Below are 23,038 nucleotides of genomic sequence, written 5' to 3'. Positions count from 1 at the left end.
TCAAAAATTTGCTTAACCATACAGGCTCTTGCAGACTTTTGTTGAAGTGTCTCACCCTCCAACAAAAACAACCATTCCAGGTTTGACAGTTTTTCATTTTATTAGCACAAAATGACCAAGAGTGAAGACAAAGAGGAATATACACATGTACTTAGAATGTGGAAAACAGATGTGAATGATATTTTTCTTCCTGAGACCTTACCAATCACTTCTGCTCTCACCTTGAGCAGTGGAACACTGTGACTGAGACTGCAAGGTACAAAACCCAACCTTACAAGGCTGCAGCATTTCCTTAAAAAAAAAAACCAAAACCAAACCCTGCAGTTCCTCTACCCAGAGTCTCAGCCTAAGTTCAGAGCTACAACTGCTATTGAGAGATGTGAAGTAGAACACTGAATTCCCAAGTCTCCTGCTGACAGTGGTGACTTCTGGAGCAAACCCTCAATGTATTTAATATCATCCAACATCTTTAAAACAAAGGAAAAACATTTACACAGAAGGTGCCCTAATGTTAACACCTGTGTATTCACTTTTACAGAGTTCAATGAAAATCCATTCTATGAGCACAGAAGCAATCCCATGGTTATTTTTTTACCACATAAATACATCAGTTGCAGAGACTGCTTAGAGATACAGATCTTACAGAAACCTCCACAGTGGCACTTGTACAGTCCATTGGTCCAGTGGTGCTGCAACACCTCCACACACAGAGTGACAGGGAAAAAAGAGGCAAGATCTTTACAGGACACTCACCCAGCCTGCTGCATCCCAAGGTGGATGTACACTATGACACCTGCAGTAATAGTACCAATAAATTAGATTAAAACAATTCAGGTCTATGTCCCATAGCTTGAAAGCCAGCAAAGTCAGAAAAAAATAGGATTCTGTTCAGATTGCACAGACAAACCAGAGGGTGTTTGCCACAGGACAGAATCAATGCACTTTCCCATGTCCAGCATTATTAGGAGGTTGTAACACAATGATATTTATTGCCATGCAAGGATAACACCCTCTGACATTTCCCTAGCAGTTGGAGAGTAGCAAGATCCACCACTGAAAGTCAGTAACTTTGTAATTTTTTGTTTGAGAGTAGCTGGAACGTGGTGGTTTTATTCCAACAGATGGCATTTCAGACATTTCAGTTTAGTTAGTTAGGCAGTTCTTTTGTGAACAGGATTAATCACACAGATTTATTACATCTCTGCTCTCCATCAAAGGAAGCACATGAAGAAGTGTGGTCTGAAAGCAAAGTGTAACCATCTCTTACAATGAAACTCCAGATCAGCTTCCTAACAGTCACTAGAATAGAGCTCTACCTTGCATCCACTTAACAGGTACAGAATTAATGAGTATACTCTGAGCTTACCCACAGGAGAGAGAAAACTACTTCATGAAATGATTCTGCAAGACCAGCCTGACCAAACAAAAAGCCTGAGTTTCACAAGCCTAATTAATACCATCATTGGTTTAATTTTTCTTTTTTGTGACAAAGGGGTAAACTTAAGCAAAAGTGGATATTCTCCAGATTCATGTAAAAAAAATTAAAAAAAAAAAAAAAAAAAAAAAGTTAAGCACAGTGACTTTTCAGTCTTTCATGCCAAACTCAACTCAACCACTTGCAAGTTTTGATCAGGCCATCAGAGACAGGCTCCAAACTGAAAAACCACTGCAATTACAATAAAGCTGGCTTCAAACTGGCATTCCTAACTCCACTGGCCTCAGTGTATTTTTACAGTAGTTTCAGTTCTCCAACAAGAGTTACAAGCTGCTTGTTCCACAGTTAGTGCCACTCTTCTTTGAGACATACTTCAGGCCTTCAGACTACTTTTCTCTTGTTCCACAAATCCCTGGAGTGAAGAGCTGACAAGTCTATCCAGCATCTTTAGTTCTGCCTCTAGACTGCATTCCTAGGTGTGCCATTGTGAGTCACTGCTTTCAGGTTTGAGGTTGCAGATTGATGGTTGCAGATTCTGTGGGAGGCAACACCTACTTCAAAGACTTCATGAATGGCTTTGCGGAAGCAGTGGAAATTGTAATCTATCAGACCTGCCAAAAAAAGAGGGGGAAAAAAAAAGCTTAGCACATTTATGTAACCAACAAGGCTTTATTTTAAAATGTTTCATTCGACCAACAGCTATTTCAGCACTTAACTCCAGTAGGAACTTGGACTCAGGAGATGGGACTAAGTTTTACTGATGCCAGTGTTTAGATTGTCTCAGTTTTTAGGAAAAAAAGGTATTTATTTGGAAAGCAAGGTGTATATTAATTATTAAACACAGGTGAAGATCTACCCTCCAAAAGCATGCTAGTGCAGCACAGCCATGACTTGAGTGTTATCTTGCACTTTGTCACTTACATTTACCCTGACTGTGATGAGATAAACTTTGAGATAACCACAGTGCAATTACAGAAAGAACACAGCAGCTTTTTCTCTTGTTAAAATGTCAAGTACTGCCACCATTTTAGTCAAATACTTTGAAATTAGGGCCTACACTGGTGTTTCTACCACATAACATGCACAAGACCATTCACACCACAACTCCTACAGGTTTCAGCACCTATTTTGTGGGTTAGACCTGCAGTGGATTAAATCCTTAAATTTCCCACTGCATACTGAACCACCCTACCACTGCTGATTGCTTCAGTCATACATTAAATCCCACTACAGCAGGTGGTAGTGATACAGGCCACAGGAGCTGCACAGGAGCTCAGGAGGACAGTGACTGACTCAATGATTCACAACAAAAATAGGATCTCTTTATACCTCTGTTCCCTGGGAGAGGAGAAAATTCCCCGCAGAAGCAATTAAATAAATTTAGGTGCAGAAAAAAAATCAAGGTGATTTGTAAAACCACTTTACCATTTTAGAGTTGACAAAAAGCATTTTATGAAAGCAGTGCAGTGGGGGAAGTCCTCACCTTTGCGTTCAAAACTCTCTTCTCTAAGAATGCAAACTAATGCCAAAAACTTTGTTACTTCCTTTAAGTAGAGGACTGTTGTGTTATTGAGCTTGATAATTGCCATTGACTCTTTATCATAAGCACTTCCAGTGCCATCTTCCTTTAACCTAAAAAAGAAAGAGTTAACCCAAGACATAATTTAGCAGGTGTGCATATATCAAGACAAACACTTTTTAGAAGAACCTTACTTGTAATACCAATAATTATCACACCTTAGGTTTCTCAGGAAAATTAGAGCCCAAGAGAGCAGAGCCCTTCACTAGAGACTGCCTTAGATGAGCAGTTAAGGGCAAGCTATCAGCATGGATACTTTGATAACAAAGAGCCATGGCTGTTTAGTCAATACTGATCTCAGCTTCGAGCTGACCACTCCTAACAGAGGAAGTAAAATACATTAATTATAGCATAACCTGCCTTGAAACCACAGAGTCCCTGCTTCACACTGCCTCACTGAGCTTACAGTGCCACAGTAAGGTGTGAAGTGATTGGTTTGAAGGGATTTCTAAGTAGAAATATCTCTAGAGTGACATCTCAGCCAATTACTTTTGGTTAATGCAAAGGTTTCCTTAGTGAAGGTGTCTGGAACAGGAACCAGGGCACTTCTTGGACTTGCTTGTACCCACTGTGCCCAATGTACACAGCAGTACTCATTTTACACACAATGCTTAAATTTTACAAAATCAGATCACTGTTTCGGCCAGGAGTGAAGGGAAACTAACTGAGTAGAAATGTTTGATACAGCTGCCAAACAATCTGGCTTAATTTTAGCTGCTTACAGAAACAATGTGCTCTACAGACTGATCAGTAGCATCCTGGCTATTGGCTTTGCCACCCAGCATTGCTGGCACATTTTTTAAGCTATTCTACAACTTTTAATGACTTGTTTTCTGAGAGTCTTCATCACTTACCCATATATACAGGAAACATCTATCACTACATCAATCATGTCACAGCACAGCTCATATGACTGCATGTCCACAGGGGAACTGTCTGTTGCAATGTAGATTTTGCTGACTACATCGAAGAGAAAAGCTTTTTCAATGCCTGAATTCTTCAGAAAGAAAAACAATTTGGATGAATTTTTTAAAACAACTGCATTTTTAAAATCTGACTTAGAATTCATACACTTTCTTATTAGCAGGAAATGCTTTAAACATAATCAATTCAGATACTTAAGACAGAATCAGTCCTTAAAGCATATAGTTTAAATATAGAATACCCTTGTTGCTACAGTACAGATCAGCACCACCTTCTAGGTGACAGAAACAAAGCTGGAGACTTGCTTAGCATTCATTTTAGTTTATTATTTACTAGATCATAATTAAGGTCACATTTTACTCTCCCTCCCAGACCCAAATTCAGTAGTTTTCCTCCTCTGTGGTTCTGTTAACTCCAGAAGAGACACACACGCACATCCCCCTGGTGGATGATTCTCAGAGCTAAGTTAAGTTATTTCATAGCAGAATGCTGACAAATTTTACACATGCAGTATCTTGGCAGCTCAGTTTGTGTAAGGTGGCTGCCATGCAGTTCAACATAAAGAACAAATCAAGTCAGCCTGGAGCTCTGGGCATGGAAAAGCATCCAGCCAGTTGTACCACCCCATCTGCAGCTGAGCTCTTTGGCAAAGTGCACACACTGATGTATTTATGATTCTTCCTCATCTGAATACCCAGGGCAGTGTCCCCAGGACATCCAGAAGATCTTTTTTGCACCAGGGCCATGTCCTATACCATCTTTCCAATGAGAAGGATGAGCATTAATGTGCCCTTTATCTCCTGGTCATGACAGACAGTCCTCAACAACACAGGGAACCCAGCATTTTACAGCAGCACTGGGTGACACAGCCACCCACACAGCTTCTCAGGTGCAATTGGGTTTTTTTTGACATGTTTTTTGTCCACATGCCTGCAACAGCCTCACAGGCAGAACTTAAATGAGACAAACCTGTCTCCAAGGGTGATACACTCTTTGGTTTAGAGCAGCAAATTTCTGTGGCACAAATTCTGTAAGAGATGCAAACACTAAAAAAAAATCAGGGCAAAAGTCTCCCAGGCCCCATGTTGTAGTTCAAAGCCAAGTTCATGTTATAAAAAATGTCACTTGCCAGCACAGCTACATTAAACAAAGTGTGTTAGCAGACTGAAAGAAAACTTCTGTATCAAGAGAGACACCCAAACTCTGCTTTGTCAGTACCCAGAGAAACAGGCACAAAGCACACACCAGTACAGTTTAGCTGTGGTGAAGCAGGCAACCAACATGAGTGTCACCTGAAGCTCCCAAGGGCACATCTCCCCAGCATTCCTCAGCAGGACTTGCTTTACCATGCCACAGATTTCACTCCAAGTTCTTTTTAGATTAACACTTACTGATATAAAGATATTTAGTAGATTTTCCAGTGTTGGCAGTTGTGGAATGAGCTTCTGTACCACTTTACTGAAGGCTTCAAATATTGAATGGTCATAAATACTGGTCAAATAAAAGCTGGAAAGAGGAAAGAGGGAAAAGGAAGAAAAAAAAAGAAAAAAGATTCAAGAGTATTTCAGAATTGTAATAGAAATATTAAGGCTATGTTTTCTAATGCCTTTATCAGAAATATACACATCTACTGTACCTAATTTCTGAGTGACTGGAATAAACTTGAAAGAAACTCCTCCCATTCCTGGGGGAGGTGGGAGAAGAGAGAGGAAAATTTGACTGTGCTTTCACAACACACTTAGCCTACAGAGTGCTTATCACAAAGGCATCAAATGCTCAACTAGATTTTTTTCTCCTAGCCTTCCACTTGGTTCACACTAACACCAAGAGACACTGATGATACTTAAAGGCTCCATGAGAATCAAAACAGCAGTAAAACCAAAGAAAGGAGAGCTCATTTTAAAGGTGTCAGTGGAAGACATCCTAAAAGCAAGTAAGGTATCAAGTAAGAAACTAAACTTTTAAAACCAATCTCTCTGAAAGGTCAGTGCTAGCCAGGACTAGAAGGCAGACAGCTGCCCCTCTCCTTCCTCTGCACCACGTGTACAAAATCAGTTTGTTATTCTGAATGAGAAATATGCAGAAGGATCTGAACTATCACTGAGTCTCTGAGTAAGTCTGTTGATTGGAATCTGACAGAGTAGCCTGTCTTATTTTCATCAGCTGAGGCCTGTCCATAAATTCTGCAGTCTGTCTCATAACAAAAGTTTGTGCAGCACTAAGAAACTTACAAGGCCTTGTTCTGGTCCACCCAATATTATATCTCAAAGTCTGTGTGCAGATCAGCCACAGCAGTCTGTGCAGAGCCTGAAACTCACCTGAGGTGAAGTTTTTCAAGCCCAGCATCCGTGAGGTCATCATTAGCCCTCTGATGAATATCCCTCTGAGTTTCTATTTTATGGTCATCTGATAAACCATCAACTTTATGAATAAAAACTTCAAAGTTCATTTCTGGGTTGACCTTGTAGGCTTTTGAAACTGTAATGTGGAGTCTTGTCAAAGCTTCCATGTAGTCATCCTGTAAATCAGTTTTGGCAGGAATGAATAACAAGGCTTTAGCTCTCATCCTCTACCAACAACTTAATATTTCAGTGCAAAAACTCCACTTCTGGAGCTCAACAGAACTATGGGAGAAAAGAACACTTTGTCAGAAATCTAAGTAGCTTACATTTTGCTACATAAATTAAGTTGCATTAGCTATACAAGGCTCTGCTTCAGAGCACAAGGCAGGCTCCACATCAACAAGCAGCCACCTCCAAGATGGTTTTAATTACCATCTCATCTCCCATGGTGCAGTTCCCAGGTTCATTAGAAGCCACCAGATACCCAAACAGTACTTGAAACAGATAAGGGTGCTGTTATTAAATGAGCTGCATTGCATGGAACAGCCAAGGGAAGGCAAAATTCTGTCTGTCTAGCACAGAAGGCTCTCATTAGTATTGTAGAAAAGAGAAGTTTTGAGTGCCCACCCCTTTACACTCTCTCCACCAGCAGAGTACATTTCTCACTTCCCAAAACTAAGAACCACACATCATGAAATGAAAAGTTTACAGCAGCTTCAAACATAAAGAGTTAGACTGCCAACACATCTATCCATACATAACAGATGTTTTCTGATCTTACAAAAAATATAAACTCTTAGCTTCTCAATCATTCCTCCTCTTGCACACAAAGCAAACTGAAACCTTCCTTGTGATTCTTAGATATTTCTATTTACCTGGGCATCAATAACATATATTAGAGCACCTGTTCCCCTGAAGATCATCTCATAATCAAACGTTGGATCAAAAAAGTCCATCTGTCCAGGAAAATCCCATATTTGAAAATTGACAAAGGAACTGTTGGAAATATCATCTTTGTAGATCTTGTTGGTACTTTCCAAAAACAGGGTCTCATTGGGAGACATTTTGTGAAACACCACCTGTTAAAACAACATAAATAATAAGTAGTTTCAACTTTATCTTACCAGGAGAGATTGCTAAAAGTTCTGAGCCTTGAATTTTACATATAGCTTTGTCCATTTAAAGTGTTCAGTTTCCTTTGGGTAAACAGACAGATTCCTGAGTCAGCCAAGGCATTAACCTATCCTTGACCAGAATCAAGCAACTGAATAAAATTAAACATGTTAACAAGTCTGAATAACACCACTGCCTAAAGACACAGGCATCCCAGTTACTCTTTGTTCCTTGGAAGTCAGTATTTTCAAATTCTGCAAGATTACCCACTATGGTTATGAAGCCACCACATTAATGAAGCAACTGCAAGCTTTGAAAAACCTTTGCCATCTATTAACAACTGGTTTATGTTTCCTGACCTTCTCCTTTCAAGAACCTTCAAGAAATACTGAAAGCTTTCACATTATTTGGTAAACAGTGAGAAAAGCAGCCAGACAGAAAGGGAGCTGGGAGTCTGGATTGCCAGGAAGCTGAAGAGGAGCCAGCAGTGTGCCCAGGTGGCCAAGAAGGCCAATGGCATCCTGGGCTGGCTCAGGAACAGCGTGGCCAGCAGGTCCAGGGAAGGGATTCTGCCCCTGTGCTCAGCCCTGGGGAGGCCACAGCTTGAGTCCTGTGTCCAGTTCTGGGCCCCTCAGCTCAGGAAGGAGATTGAGGTGCTGGAGCAGGTCCAGAGAAGAGCAAGGAGGCTGGGAAGGGATCCAGCACAAGTCCTGTGAGGAAGGGCTGAGGGAGCTGGGGGTGTTGAGGCTGGAGAAGAGGAGGCTCAGGGGAGACCTCATCACTCTCTACAACTCCCTGAAAGGAGGTTGGAGCCAGGGGGGGGTTGGGCTCTTTTCCCAGGCAACTCTCAGCAAGACAAGAGGGCACAAGAGGTCTCAAGTTGTGCCAGGGGAGGTTTAGGTTGGACATTAGAAAGAATTTCTTTCTGGAGAGGGTGCTCAGCCATTGGAATGGGCTGCCCAGGGAAGGGGTGGATTCTCCATCCCTGGAGATATTTCCAAAGAGCCTGGATGTGGCACTCAGTGCCATGGGCTGGGAACCACGGGGGGAGTGGAGCAAGGGTTGGACTTGATGAGCTCTGAGGTCCCTTCCAACCCAGCCCATTCTAGGATTCTATGATTCTATGAAAAAAAATTCCCTGCTAGTACCCAGAAAGGTTTGCTGGGATTTTAGCCCTTCCCTGAACAAACAGAACTGGTGTGTAACCACACAGCAAAGCAGCTGGTAGCAAAAGCAGACAGTCAGTTCCAACACCCAACATTGTGCTAAATAACTTAAACATATATTAAAGAAGTTACTACAAAAATAAGGTGGCCCAATGCTAGGACTGAAAAAAAAAAAAAAAGGTATTTCCTATGCAGCACTTGGAAATTTATTTATTTTAAAGTTTCACATAGTGACAGAAGCCATTCACTGAAGAGACCTAATGCAAAAATCTCTGTCCAAAGAACTCCACAAAACAAACAACTCCACACCCAGCACAGTTAATTGATTCGTTAGTGAGGTCCAAAGTGACTCAGCTCAGATTTTTGAGGCCAAGGGAAAAAAAAAAAAAATCAGCTCCTCAAGACAGCCATTTGAGTAAGTCAGGATCTAAATGATGTTTTAAACAACAGGACATTTGCATGGAAAAGTAAGAACAGTCCTAGATATGTAGGGGCTGTATTGCAAGGACCAGGAATTCCTCAGGCTATGCAGCAGTTTTAAAACATTCTGAAACTGATGTTATTTGGAACTCGGTGTCTCCCATGAGGAACAGGACAAAATTAGGGAATCCAGCTTAAAGCAGATGAGTGTCTGAGAAACAATGTCATCACCCCCCTTTCCCCTCCTTCCCCAAGCAGCACATTTCATCAGACTGATCTTCCCCAGCTGTTTTTATACATTAAGAAGGGAGCCAGGAGCCAGTTTTGATCAAATTCCTTATCTGTCACCTAACAGCTACTCCCACTCTTAATTGCTTTGCACAGCTTTGATAAAGCAAATAAAAAGGATGCAGAATCATCTGACTGGAAGAAATCAGCTACCAGAGATGGCAAGCAGTTCTGACCAGGCACACACAGCCAAAGCAGACAAAATTAGTAAGATTCTAAGAATCTGCTGAACTCCCACACTATCCTTTTTATCATTACTAAGTGTTCCTTTTATACCTCCAACATCCAACAGTCTCCTCAGCATCCTGGCAGACTTCCTGCTTTGGCCATATTTTAAGAACTTTTCACTGTCACCTTAAGCACTCTTAGCAGCACACCCTTTCAGATTTTTTTTTTTTATCCCTCTTGAGTTTCCCATTCAGATCTGATCTGATGCAATCTCCTGAGTTTCCAGGAGTTTTTGTACTTTCTGACATGTCAACCATTTCTCTACAACAACTTCTTCTCTACACAGGAACTTGTTTTTATTTTTGCATTGCAGAGTTGAGCTGCACTCCTGATGTTGTATTTCTGCAGAGGCAGAAAATCCTCCATGGGCTTGGACTGGCCTTTTTTTGGCTTCCTTTGGTTTGAACTCACAATTTTTGTCTCAATTTTCAAGCAGTTACCTTTCCCTGAATCTGCCCAACACATTCATTTCCCCTACCTTAACCTTTGTATGATTTCCTGGGGGAAATCACAGAATTGTTTTGGTTGGAAAAGACCTCTAGGATCATCCAGTCCAATCCCTGGCAAGCACTGCCAAGTCCACCACTAAACCATGTCCCTAAAAGCAGGTGTTTGGTTTCAGTCTGTCAGGTTTTTTTTTGTTTGTTTGGGTTTTAACAAATCAGAAAACAGCCATCTTCAGAATTTCACTTCTAGCTGAAATGTTTGGCTGTTCCATACAAACAGAACTTAACCAGGCCAGGAATCAATAATCCCACACAAGAAGTGACAAGCAGGACTCCCACAGCATCCCTACCACAACAGCTCATTCATCAACCATAACCTGGTACCTCAGGACACCCTGCTGGGTACTGCAAAAGAATCTCTGAGGCAGGGATTGCAAATTGCTGAGAAAATAACAGAGCACAGAGTTTCCCTTTTTTTTTGACACTTTGTCTGTAAACATGAGTGACTGGTTTGTATCTGAGAAGCTTGAATTCTTTTCCTGGGGAAGGGAACAAGAAGCACAGAGCCCCAATTTTTTTAAAGAATCTTCACAGTGCAAAGTGAGCAGAGGAGAACTCTTCCCTGGGAGTTGTCCCAAGCCATTGAGCCATTCCCTAATGAACTCTGGAGAGGCCCAGCAGGCAATCTGCCCTTCAGAAAGTCTCCCCACTGCAGCAAAGGATCATTCTGCACATAAAAATAGGCATCTTTACCTATAAGTCCAAATGCAGAATGGGTTTTCAAACTCCATAATTTTTTCCAGTCACAGTAACCCCCTTTATTTTTTTTTTTTCCTTGAGGTAATATGGGACTATTTCTATTGCCCTGATGTCCAGAAAGGAATTTGCACAGGCAGATGGAAGGAGGTCCCTGAAAAGAGAGAGAAAAGGTATGGTATTGCAAGATTGTGAACCTCCTAACTGGAAGCAAACAGCTTCTTCACAGGTAACAATGAAAATCAACTTCCAAAGGGCTCCCTAACAGCAATAAGCTGTACAACTGCTTTGCCATTCTCATGCCTTCCAGAATCTTTAATTCTGGGGAATATTCTAAGCTGCTATAATGAATAAGATCCTCTTAGAAGTAGCAGCTGTCTTTTTTACCAGAGGAAACCTGTAGCTCTGCACACCACAGGGTGTGTGCTCACAAAGGAATGGTGTAAATACAGTGAAAGGAAGGTAAAATTTTTAAAGAAACTCAGTAGTCATAAGGAGCATTACCTTACAGCTTGCTGAAAATTTTTTTTTAAGTATTAGAGCTTGCCACAGAAGCATGACAGAAAGCTGGCTCTGCCTCTCTATTCCCCAATTAATTTATTTAACACCTTTAAAAAAAAAACAGGTATAAATGAAAGGTTAAGAGCAGCTTCAAACAAGCTGCTGATGGAGGTTCTATGACACACAAATCCCTCCCTCAATAATATATGCTCATGTTATAGACAGAGCAGCAAGGTTTGGTGAGAATGACCAAAACCAAAACAAACCCACAAACTCAAAAAAGCCAGAATCAGGTATTCTGAACTCTTCCCAGATTCCTCTTACATAAGGACAGTACAGTAACTCCTGTTACACAAGTCAGAAGTCTGCACAAAAATTTGTTTTACAAACTGAAACTACTGTCACATTCCCCAAATGCTCTAAAAATTTGCTACTGAACAGCCACAGATCATGGAAAATCCAAAGGAGGGGAGGGAAAAAAAAAAAAAAGGAAGAAGCATTCCTACCTAGCACCATTGTTTGGTTTTTTTCTTTTTTGAGATGCCTCCTGTTAATTTTGCTCTCAGTAGAAGGCTGGAATGGTTTATTAATTCCAGATTTTTACACAAATTTCTAGGTTACCACTAAGCCAACAGTTTCCCTGATAAAGTGCTTACCATGCATTCTCCCTACTCTCTGGAAGGGTGATCAACAACAGGAGGGTCTGCTGTGGTTATCACCCTTTTTGGCAGGTTTTAGAGCAGGAATATTGTTGACACTCCAAGAATGCCTCAAATTACTGCCACAGGGAAGTTTGCTCAGGCAGCAGCAGAATTTGCTCTCAGGTAATAGAACCACAGCTTCTAATTCCCAAATCATATTGGCAGCTGATCAGCAAAATACAAATTCTGTGTCCCCTTAAAGCATATTCAACATGACAGAGTTCAGTTCCTGTACAACTACTTAAAAGGGTTCCCAGAGAACAGATCCTACCAACCTTGGTCATTTAAAAGAAAAAGACAAAAAAGAACATGAAGGTCAAGTGCTACATCTCTAAAGTAACCTGTGAAAAATTAAAAATGTAGCTAGTTTGGAATTATTGCTTCCCTCTAGCTTGCAGGGTTCACTTTTATCAGCTGTGAGTAACACAGTAAGATCTGCAGTGAGATTCTACAACGAGTGCCACTCATGACTAAAGACTTGTAAAAATGTTTGTAAAGACTTGTAAAAATGACTAAAGACTTGTAAAAATATTTCCATGCAATCACTGTATTTATTTGCACCTACAGTGGGCAAGGAGTGCTCAATAATGGGGAATAACTGGAAATACTGACAAGCTGCCTCAGCCCCAGCCTGCTGCTGTTTCAGAGCAGTGCCATGGAAAAAAATCTCACTAACAGCTTTTGTAAATCTTGGGAAGGTTTAGGAAAAGGAAATGCAAGCCCACAGCAAAAGACAGGAGCCTCCAGACTCCAGTTTAGAGCCTGTGGGTGCAGTACAAGGACCAGTCTCTGGATTACCCAGCAGTTTGCATAAAATGGCTACAAGCAGCAGATTCATACCTGCTACACTGCAACCCCAAAACGGGCTTCTCTGCACCAAAACTTTACAGAAATCACAGAAGGATTTCACACTTGCATCAGAAGAAAGTTTGAGGCTCGAGAGCATTTCAGTTGCAATCCCTACCCATAAAAACATCCCCCAAACCCTTCCTGTCAGGGACTGCAAACACCAAACTTGCACTGGGGAGCAGGGATGGTTCTTAGCACTGAACTTTTCTCCAGCTACGTGGAAAATAAAAACCAGGCAGTTCGGTTATTTCTGCGAAGCTACCAACAAACCTAAGGCACCGAAACTGTTTGATTTCCTCCCCCAAATCTCCTTTGCTCTCTCTGCAATGCTCAAGGAAACCAGAGCTCACAAAAGAGCAGAAGTCTTTTTGAAAGGCTGGAAAAGCAGAACAACAACTCAAGTTTTCTTCCGTCCGGAAGCACCAGCTGAGCCCCCCCACACCCCCGGGGAAACACCTGGTGAAAACATTTCATCCCGGTTTCTTCGCTTCTTATTTGTTATCAAAGTGAAGAGCTACAAACGCTACAACCCGTGCTACCCAACCTCCACCCGAGAGCAGGTGATCCGAGTCCGCTCGGGGTTTTTAAACAGGCGCTTCCCTCCCATCCAACTTTCCGAGAGAAAGCAGAAATTCACCTAAACCGCAACACAGAGAGCGCAGAGCTCGGCACCGGGACAGGGGGGGGGGAGCCGAGGGTTTCCCCTCACCTTCTGGATGGAAGATTTCCCGCTGCGCCTCAGCCCCATCAGGAGGATCCGCGGTTTGGAATCCGCCCCTCCCGCGCCGCCTCCGGGCCCTCCCGTTCCTCCGCCGGGTCCGCCGGCTCCGGGGCCTCCTTCCAGCTCCGCCTCCTCCTCCTCTTCCTCCCCGTAGCCGAAATCTTTAGGGAACGAATCCGCGGCCCCGAAGCTGCCCCCGACCAGCGCGGGTTCCTCAGCCGCTCCCGCCGCTCCGAACTGCAGCGCCATGGCCGCCCGCAGCCTCCCGGCCCAGGCCTCCTCTGCTCGGCCAACCCCACCCCACACCCCCCAGGCCCGGCGGGGATTGGCTGGCGCAGGAGCTCCGTGCTGCTGATTGGCTGAGGAGGGCAGCGGGGGAGGGCGGCTCCGGCAGACGACCCCGAGTCACCTGACGGCGCTGCCGCACGTGAGCGGGAGGGGGCGTGGCAGGGCCCTGGGAGGCGTGGCCGGGCTCTGGGGGGCGTGGCCGCGACCGGGGGGGGCGTGGCCGGGCTCTGGGGGGCGGCGTGGCCGCGACCGGGGGGGCGTGGCCGAGCCCGGGGGGGGCGTGGCCAAGGGGCCCTTTCCCAGCGCTCTTTATGAATGAAAGAAAAGTTCTTCCCTTTCCCTAAAAACTCCTCATTTGTTCCTTGCTGCATCCCCTCGCAGCTGGATGGTTTAACACCACCTATCCCTGGAGTTACTGAGCTGTGGTTGTTTCGTTGCCATCCTCACTGAAGGCTCAGCCAAGCAAAGGAAATCAATTTCCCAGAAAATCCAATTAATTCTGCAGTGGGGGTGGGGATGCCCTCACGCTCCTCCTCCAGGCCCAGGGAGGACCTCGACTAAAAGACTTCCCTTGCCTGCCTCTTACAGTCACACTCCTTGAAGTTCAGCTGTTTCCTGCATTTCCTACACCATTATCCTCTCCCTGTTTCCAAATCTTGCAACCTAAAGCTCCCTGCATGTTTTCCCTTACAACTGAACCTTCTCCTCCTCCTTGTTGTAAAGGGGCAGATCATTTTTTCTTATATTTTTTTTTTTCCAGTTTTCTGTTTGTTTGGTCAGGTGGGGTTTTCAAGATTTTACAGGTTTGTTTTCCAGATTTTACACAGCATTTCCTCCTCACTTAGCTCTCTTCTAGGCTGTTGAGATGAATGGCAGAACACATCCAGACACACTTCTCAGGAAGCCCTTTATTAAGTCAAGACATTAAAGGAGAAACTGTTATTCACCATGCTTCTCATCCTGAGGTGGTTCATATTGAGCCAGCTGCAGATTTAAAGAGAGGAATTTAGTTAGGTGAAACATTTTAGAGACATTTTCTACATTAAAGAGATGTAGGGAAACATTTGCTCTCAGTGTTCCATTGCCTTTGTGCATCACTTAATCCATCACATATTTATTCAAGTCCATTTTCAAGTCAGGCAACAAAGTAACCCCTCAAAACACTTGGTCAGGTTGTATAAATCAGGCAGCTTTAACACAGGGGCTTTTAAAATGCACTTTCAAGCACATAGGTCTTGCCCTTAATGAGACCTAGAACAAAAAATGGTTAAAAATCTCAAAGAACAGCTGATAAAGATCAGGTCAAGCATTGGGACTGAGCCTCTGAAATGCAGCACCCTTGTTTCCTCAACTAAGATTGAGGAAAATTGCAGATTAGGTTAAAAACAAAGCACACAAAACTGAAATCCCCAGGTGTTTCTTGGAGCAACACTAAATTGCAGCAATTTCTGTGCCCCTAAAAGAGCTGCTAAAGTAGCATTTCACCATTCTTGTAAATTTTATGAGAAAAGATGGAAAGGACACAATCCAAAGGCAGTTTGCTTTTCCACAATGGGAATTTGCACAGTTTACTTCCTTCTCCCCAACACCACTTGGCATTCTGAGCCATAAGTGTAAGGAAAAGAACAGATCTTTACAGATGAATACAACAGAAAAAACACCACCTAATTAGACAGAAGTCAAGTGACCAATAGAGGAGCAAAGGGAGGTATTTTATGCTAGAGGACTGCAAAAAAACAAACAAAAAAAACCCCACAAAAAACTAAAACTAAACCAAAAAAAAAACCAACAACAACAAAAAAACCACCTGTTAGTGTTCTTCCTGTATTCTGCCACTATGAACTTTTGCTATGTCAGAATAAAGTTAAGAGTATGGTAGGGGAAAGGGAAAAAACAAAGAGATTAATACTGGAAAACAGTAAGAAGCCTTAAAACTACAAAAGCAAAAATAAACCCATGATTATGGGAAGTCTTCCTTCCCTGGACCAAGTTTTTACTTCTTTAAAAGCTTTCTTTAAACAAAGACTCAGGTTACTCTGCTTTTGTGTATCTACTTACCCTTGGTTGCATTTTTAAGTCATTTTTAAGGGAACTACTGGTCTACTCCTACTCCCCCTAAAAATCTGCTCTTTGCCATATTTCCTAATAAAAATCAACAAATGTAGCCATAAGGACTCAAGAGGGGATAACAGAGAAGGAAGAAGAAAAATAGGACAGCAAGAGGGCACCCCAGATGAGAAACACAAAGGGGTAATGCCCAAGAATCCCTTTTCTCAGAACTAAGGTCAGGTGGTTAAACAATGCAAAATAAATGAAAAAAAAATCCATACTCTGGAAAATCATACAGGAAAATGGACATCTGGAAAAAAATCACATGTACATACAGGAAAAAAAATCATACATCCCTACAGGAAAAAAGTTACCCATGCTCTAAGTGTTAAATTATTCTTCTTGTCACACAATATGGAATTCCTGAGGGAACACTAAGTAGCAGCCTTTTACCTTGGTTTTCAGTTTTTCATTTTCTTCCAGCACAGCTTCATATTTTTCTCTCATCTCTGCCACTTCCAATCGAAGGACCTCTACTTCTGGGTTCTCAGGAGCTGCAGCTCCCAGGTGATGCTTCAGAAAGCTGATATTTAGATGTTAAGTATATCCTCAGTTAAACAACATAACTACATTGCAGTTTCAACACTTTTGTTGAAGTTCCTGCTGTGATCTGTGTGACTAAAATTGTACAAATCACTTAAGGATACTGCAAAGCTTTTCCTTCTACAGGAAAAAGTTGTAAAATTCAGAAAGCTTTTCAAGTACATTACTATATCCCTTAAAAAAAAAAAGGAAAACAAGACATCAGTACACAGGACAAATACTCATCTTTTACTCTACTCTCCTTTTCCTCTCCAACACAGAAGTTTTGAATAGTTAAAAGGAACAACCAAACAAGGGAACCAAAAGCCCAAAAACGAGGCCACTAAAACTCAGCAAGAAATAAAAGACATTTTTTTTCCCCCTTTTTGTATTATTTAGGAGGGAAATGGCAAAGTGTGAAGAAGCTGCCTTCAGAAGCCACAAATCTAATCAAACCTGCAGGTCTATAATTTAACCACAGAATACCTGGCATACTCACAGTTCTCTTGCATCCTGTCAGAAAGTTAGCTTGTAACAATGCAATTTGTAGCTAAAATGTATCCAAAAAAGCCCTGTTGGGTGTGAATCTTCTAAATGAGGCTTTGCTAATCAGAAACAGCTCAACAGTCTTGTGACAGGGTCCTACAAACCATTAACAGAAGAGAAAAAGGATACTCCAGTGCACTGTTTGGTTTCTCTGGCTCTTCATATAAGGCAACCAACACTGCAAATAGAAAATAGTCAACAATTACAAGAAGATCATGAAACTAAGTTTTAAATACACAGCTTCCATGCCACATTTTTCTGTTTTACACCATTTTCACCTCTATACTTATTCTTTAGAATAATTTAATTTAGAATCATTTAATTTATAATTAATAATTTAGAAGTCCACTGCACAGGAGGGAACAGAGCATCCCACCCACTTTTATTGATCTACAAACCCCAGTCCTTGCCTGTTCCAGCACAGGACATAAAACAGCCTGGGCAATTTTTATTTATTTTATTCCACATGCAACCCCAATATTTGCTTGCATTAGCAAACCTGAAATTCCTTTCACAAAATATTCCCACTTAAGGCACATCTTTAAATGCAAGACATGATCATCACTTCCATAACTTGGTGGAAAAAAAAACAAGCTACAGTTACAAAACCCAGTGGGTACCATTAGAGGAGGGTGATGATAATATTTGGGGATAGAGGCTCTAGTGAGTGACCAACAGAGTGCCAGAGTGGCCAGGCACAAGCAGCAGTTCCCAGAAAACTTGGAGAAACTTTGCCATACAAGCACCAATGTTAATCTGAGGAATTCAGTAACATGAACACTCAGGCAGTTCCAAAATGTAATCACTCCCCCAGCCTCAGAAGGGCACACACATGGCTATAGCAGATGGCTGTTTTCAGAAATGCAAACTGCATGAGCCAGGATGGTTTTAAATTAATTTAGATTAATTTTAAATTAAGCACCTAAATTCAATCAAAATCAGAATACCACATTGCTTGGAAAACTTGCTTTGCCATCCCAGAGAAGGCAAGAGAAATAAATACAATGGTTCCCAGACACCAGGCCAAGAGTCTTTAGCACTTATTCACTTGACCTCTTAGATCTGCTGCTCTCCCTTTAAAAACTGCATTTTTCAAGTAGAAATATTAGCACATTTTCTCCACACACTATTGGGCTGCTCTCAAAAATACTTCAGAAGGATTTAAAAGATGCCAAGCTATAGAGAAAGACAAAGTTTCACATCATTTCCCCCATCCTGCTGTGGATAGCCACACACAGGTTCATTGGGTTTAGGAGAAAGCTCAAGCTCAGCTCAAGAGAGTTGCTTGAGGTTTTTTGGTTTGTGCTGTTGCTTTGGTTTTTGCTTTGGGGTTTTTTTGAGTGTTTTGAAGAGCATACTTGCCGTTATTTTGCCTCAAACATTTCCTTTCCCTGGAGAGCTCTGGGCAGAGTAACAGCCAGCAAGAAATTCAGCTGTTTACAGAAGCAAACATAGAGAAACCACTCCGGCCGAACAGGAGACATCTCGAACGCTCCAGGTAAAGGCAAAAGAACCGAATTCCCCTTCCTGAGGCAGCTTTAACGATGACTCCAGAGGTGAGGAACCGCTCGGCAGGACCTGAGGCACCTCAGTGCCCACCCAAAGGGCTCCTCTGCCCTCCCCCAGCGCCCATCGCCCCCCTCGGACTCCGCTTCGACCTCAGCCCCAAGTTTTCCAGCCAAGTTCTGCTGCTGGCCCGGACACAGACTGAGGTGACAAAGCGATCGTCTCGCCGGGAAGAGGCGGGGAACCGGGGGAGAGCGAGGCAGAACCCCGCGGGGCGGCCACAGCGCGGCCGAGCGCCGGGAGGGAAAGGGCCCCAGGAGCTCCGCGGAGCCTCCCACGGGCCCGAGCCAGAACCTTACCCTTGGTGAGCGTGTCCAGCACCCCCGACTTCTCCAGGTAGCGGCGGAACTGCTCCCGCTTGGAGTCGGCGGCCTGAAGGAGAACGCCCACACGGTCAGGTGGCCCGGTACCCCCCAAATACCCACCCACACCCCCCCCCAAGCACCACGATGGACCAGGCCACCCCCTCCCCTTCCCATCCCGGCCTCGGAGGCGGCACCAAGGAACAGACCCGCGGCCTTCCGCGCAGAGAACACAACAAAACCCGCACGGATCCCGCACGGATCCCGCACCCCTCCCGCCTCACACCCTCCCTCCCCCCCCCACACCTTGTAATGCGCCATCTCACCCCCTCCGCGCCGCCGCCCGCCGCGCATGCGCCCTGCTCTTGTACGGCGCGAGGCTTCCCAGCGGTTACCATAGCAACGGGAAGGCCCGCGGCCTGCAGCGGCCTGCGGAGTACGCGAGGTCACCGCCGCGGATCTCGACCAGAACCGAACCGCGATCCGGTCCCAGCGGTTCCGGAGGTTCTCTCTGCCCTGCCGGGCCTCCCCGGGGTGAAGGTGGTGCTGCAGCTGTGAGCCGAGCGGGCCCCGGGGCTGAGGGAACCGCGTCCGGGATCCCGCTGTGTGCGTTCGAGCGGTGCCCAACCCAAGCGCGGCCAACGCAAGGGAGTTCGCTCTGGTTGAAAAACCCGGAGCGGTTTTTAACGGTTTGGTTTTGTGCGAAGGTGTGGTACCTGCTGACTGATAAAATCTGCCTGGCTTAAAAAATAAGGAAAGATCCAGCGGGATAATCTCGGACGTGCGGTGTGGGGGTCTTTTCACACTTTGCGCGCTCTCCTGCCAGTTTCCTGTCTTCAGTTTTCCCTGGAATAAAGGTACATTTCTCTGTTTGCAAGGTGCTGTCGTGAAACAGACTGTTCATCCTCTTTCCATCAAAAAAATTTTAAAATCTTCTGTCACCAGCAAAAAAAAACCAGATTTTTTTTGGTGTGTCTTGTGTTGAACCAAGAGAAATGTAAATATCATATCCCATATGTGACCATCTGAATGCTGATTTTCTGTTATTTAGGCAGTGGGAGCATTGCATTAAATATGAGCCTTTAATTACAGAGACATTAAATGCAAAACAGGCATTAGCACAGTTGTTGCCCACAGAAACTTTTGGGCCAAGAAATGCAGAAATTAAAGCCACGGTAGCAGTGCAACACAGCTAAATGATGCTATACATTTATATACATTCCTGTATATTACAGAAGTTTAAATTTTAAAGTGTAGGCAGAATTCCAGGCTGTATTTGTGTATGTACATGAAGTGATACTTGATGGCAGAAAGAGCTCTACAGTGAATAGTTCTGATAGCATTAATGTGTATTTCTATGTGGATGGGGCAAAATTAATGCTTCTCCTGCAAGCAAAAGAACCTTTTAGGTTTTCTGGCTCCTTTTTTCCTAATATTGTACAACCTTTAGCTACTGTGAAACATGGCTGGCTCGTAAGCATAACTTTAATGCACATTAAAAATTTAAGTATGCCATACCCATGGGGTGCTGCATCTCATAAATTAATTTTTCCAAGATGTGTACACTAAGTCAAATCCTCTGGTAAAAAAAAAATACATATGCATACACTAACACAACCCAGATGTGACCACCTCATGACTTGGGTCATTCCATTCATAGAAATCTCAATTACAAATGTAAAATAGGATTTTGTTCATCTTTTCCTCTCTCAGTATTTCAAGGTGTTTCATGGAACTTGCCTTAGATCATATAAGCTGGAGCATCAACTGGATAAATGTAATTAATTTTATTACTCCCATAAAAAGCATAAATGGAATTGTTCCTGCTAAACATTTGTAAGCATTCTTAGATTCAAAAGCTTGGCTGAATTAGAGGGTTGTTTTCTGTTTAAGAAAAACATCCTAACTTCTGAGTGTGAGAAATTAAAGCTCACAACCTTTTTTTTATTCACAATTCTTTAAAAATGTAATAATCTATTTGAGAATTATAGTATAAGAGAGCAACTCTGATTCTTCTGCTGAGGAAGTCAGTGGTTATACACTGAAAAAAGGTGTACCACAGAATCATCTGATACATGTATCAGGTGTCTTGTTCTTTTTGTATTTAACACAGTTGAAGCAGCAGGGTGCACTTGACATTCTGCTTTCAGACAGCTATCAAATGCCTGTTTGAATTTTCAGAGACATTAAACAGAAACATTTGCTGATTATTAATTTATTCTGAGAGAGCCAGAGCCATCTCTATCATAATTTATTTTACTGGTCTTCATAAGATGTATTACTCAACTATAAATTTTATCTTCCATTTTTGGTCAGTTTAAATCCTATCAGTTTTGATTTTATGTCTGACTTTCTTAGTATTTGGATTTATAAGATTAATATTTTCCTTTTTAGCTGGCAATGAGGTCTAAGCCACCTTCTACAAAGGAAGAGACTGTTTGAAAGTCACTTACAAAGATTTGAAGGCCTACACAACTTTTCTACGTATGGGAAACAGCTGGGTAAAATTGAATTATTAACTCTTCTTACAGATAGGTCATGTTTATGTCTCAATATCCAATAATTATCCCAGCACTGAGCAGAGGTTCCCAGGTTAATTCACATTATATTTGGAGGTCAGTAGGGGCTCGCCTGCTGCTGGCATTGCTGGACAGTGATGGGGGCCTGGAGAGAGAGAAAGGCCTGGGACTGTCACAATTCCTGCTTTGCTTGGATTCTGAGCTCCCCTCCCACGTAGACTCAGGGGTGTCTGGTGGGCTGGAATATTTCATGTCAGCATTGTGAGGAGGTTGGGTTTTGTCTGCACTGAAACCACTTTGTCTTCTGTTGTTCTTTGGAAAAGAATTTCCTGAAGCTCCTCCGCTCTCGAGTCTTGCTGAGCAGTTCCAAGATGAGCTCATTCCCTGCTGCCTTCTGAAACCACTGCTTGGAAAAGTTGCTTCTGGTTGCAGTGAGGTTTGAGGTGGCATTTCAGCAAAGCTTCTCAAGCACACACTTGAAGTTAAATCTGCATTCTTAGTACCAGCAAGGCTGTGTTTCTTTTCATCTTTTTCAGCATCGTGCACTTCAAGCAAGTCTTCGTTATTATTTGTGCCAGAGTCCTGAGTGTGATTGTCTAAAGCATTTGTAGCTGGCCTCTTCTTTGGGGATTTATCCTCCTGATTGCCATGGGTGTAATTGCTGGTGCTTTCTGTACAGTTATTTTGCCCAGACTGAAACTTGGGGGGAGAACTGAGAACTGGGTGGGCACCTGGGTCAGTTTGCTTTTCAGTTAAAAAGGTGTAACCACTGAGTGCAGAAGGAAGGGTTTTTTGAGGGGTGGTGGATATTCCCAAAGAAGAGTGTTGTATCACAGAGTACTTCTTAGATTTGTTGATGCAGAAACCCTCAGGCTCATCCTTGCTTTTATGCAGCCCACAGATCCCCATTTTAATTTTTCGTAACCCTAGGTGGATAATTTCCAGGATATTTAAAAGCAGTGACACAGTGGCTATTGATTGCATGAACAATATGAACACTGTCTTTTCTGTTGGCCTAGACACAAAGCAGTCAACTGTGTTTGGACACGGGTCCCTCTGACATTTGTAAAGGGGATCCAGGTGAAAGCCATACAGAAGATACTGCCCTATCATGAACCCAACTTCCACTGCAGACCTTGTGAAAATGTGGATCACGTAAGTGCAGAGCAAGGAGCCTCTCAGAGGTGCTTTGTTCAGCTTTCTTTGATCCAGTTGCCTGAGTTCTCTCTCCAGCCTTTTCCTCTCTTCAGTCATTTCCAGTTCAGTGCTTTCAAGCTCCACTCTCACCTGAGCTTTCTTCCTTTGCCTCTCCTTTTCCAAGGCTCTGAGTCTGTATAAGGCATGACCCATATATACCAAGGAAGGGGAAGACACAAATATAACTTGCAAAACCCAGTATCTTATGAGAGAGATGGGAAAGGCCTCATCATAGCACACATTTCTGCAGCCAGGCTGCTCAGTGTTGCAGATAAATTCTGACTGCTCATCATTCCAAACATCCTCTGTTGCCACTCCCAGGACAAGCATGCGGAATATGAAGAGGATTGTCAGCCAAATCTTTCCAATAATGGTGGAATGGATGTGGACCTCCTCTAAAATGCCTCCAAGGAAATTCCAGTCTCCCATGGTTACTCTGCCATCTTAACACTAAAAAACATGAGAGAATAACGTATCAAACGTTGTAAAAGCTGCAGTCTTGCCTTAATGCTTTGTGAAA

The 23,038-nt window shown here is 43.0% G+C and overlaps 3 protein-coding genes across 3 annotated transcripts; all 3 read right to left on the bottom strand.

Moving 5' to 3' along the window:
• Nucleotides 1-81: 81 nt before the first annotated feature.
• RRAGC (Ras related GTP binding C) lies at nucleotides 82-13,763 on the bottom strand. The gene is made up of 7 exons (XM_071767689.1): nucleotides 13,458-13,763; nucleotides 7,156-7,359; nucleotides 6,257-6,456; nucleotides 5,330-5,444; nucleotides 3,869-4,011; nucleotides 2,919-3,067; nucleotides 82-2,046 (listed from the first exon to the last, which is right to left on the bottom strand). Exons 1-7 carry the CDS (start codon nucleotides 13,716-13,718, stop codon nucleotides 1,895-1,897), a joined length of 1,224 nt encoding a protein of 407 aa, XP_071623790.1. The 5' UTR covers nucleotides 13,719-13,763; the 3' UTR covers nucleotides 82-1,894.
• Nucleotides 13,764-14,650: 887 nt separating this feature from the next.
• MYCBP (MYC binding protein) lies at nucleotides 14,651-19,217 on the bottom strand. The gene is made up of 5 exons (XM_071767505.1): nucleotides 19,109-19,217; nucleotides 18,800-18,872; nucleotides 17,064-17,112; nucleotides 16,260-16,389; nucleotides 14,651-14,741 (listed from the first exon to the last, which is right to left on the bottom strand). Exons 1-5 carry the CDS (start codon nucleotides 19,154-19,156, stop codon nucleotides 14,697-14,699), a joined length of 345 nt encoding a protein of 114 aa, XP_071623606.1. The 5' UTR covers nucleotides 19,157-19,217; the 3' UTR covers nucleotides 14,651-14,696.
• Nucleotides 19,218-21,001: 1,784 nt separating this feature from the next.
• Nucleotides 21,002-23,038, bottom strand: GJA9 (gap junction protein alpha 9). Its single transcript, XM_071767504.1, has one exon. It carries the CDS (start codon nucleotides 22,945-22,947, stop codon nucleotides 21,406-21,408), a length of 1,542 nt encoding a protein of 513 aa, XP_071623605.1. The 5' UTR covers nucleotides 22,948-23,038; the 3' UTR covers nucleotides 21,002-21,405.

This window comes from Heliangelus exortis, chromosome 24, assembly GCF_036169615.1.
Source record: "Heliangelus exortis chromosome 24, bHelExo1.hap1, whole genome shotgun sequence".
NCBI lineage: Eukaryota > Metazoa > Chordata > Aves > Apodiformes > Trochilidae > Heliangelus > Heliangelus exortis.
The sequence above is the reverse complement of the archived record's forward strand: the minus strand, read 5'-3'. Positions and strand labels throughout refer to the sequence as shown.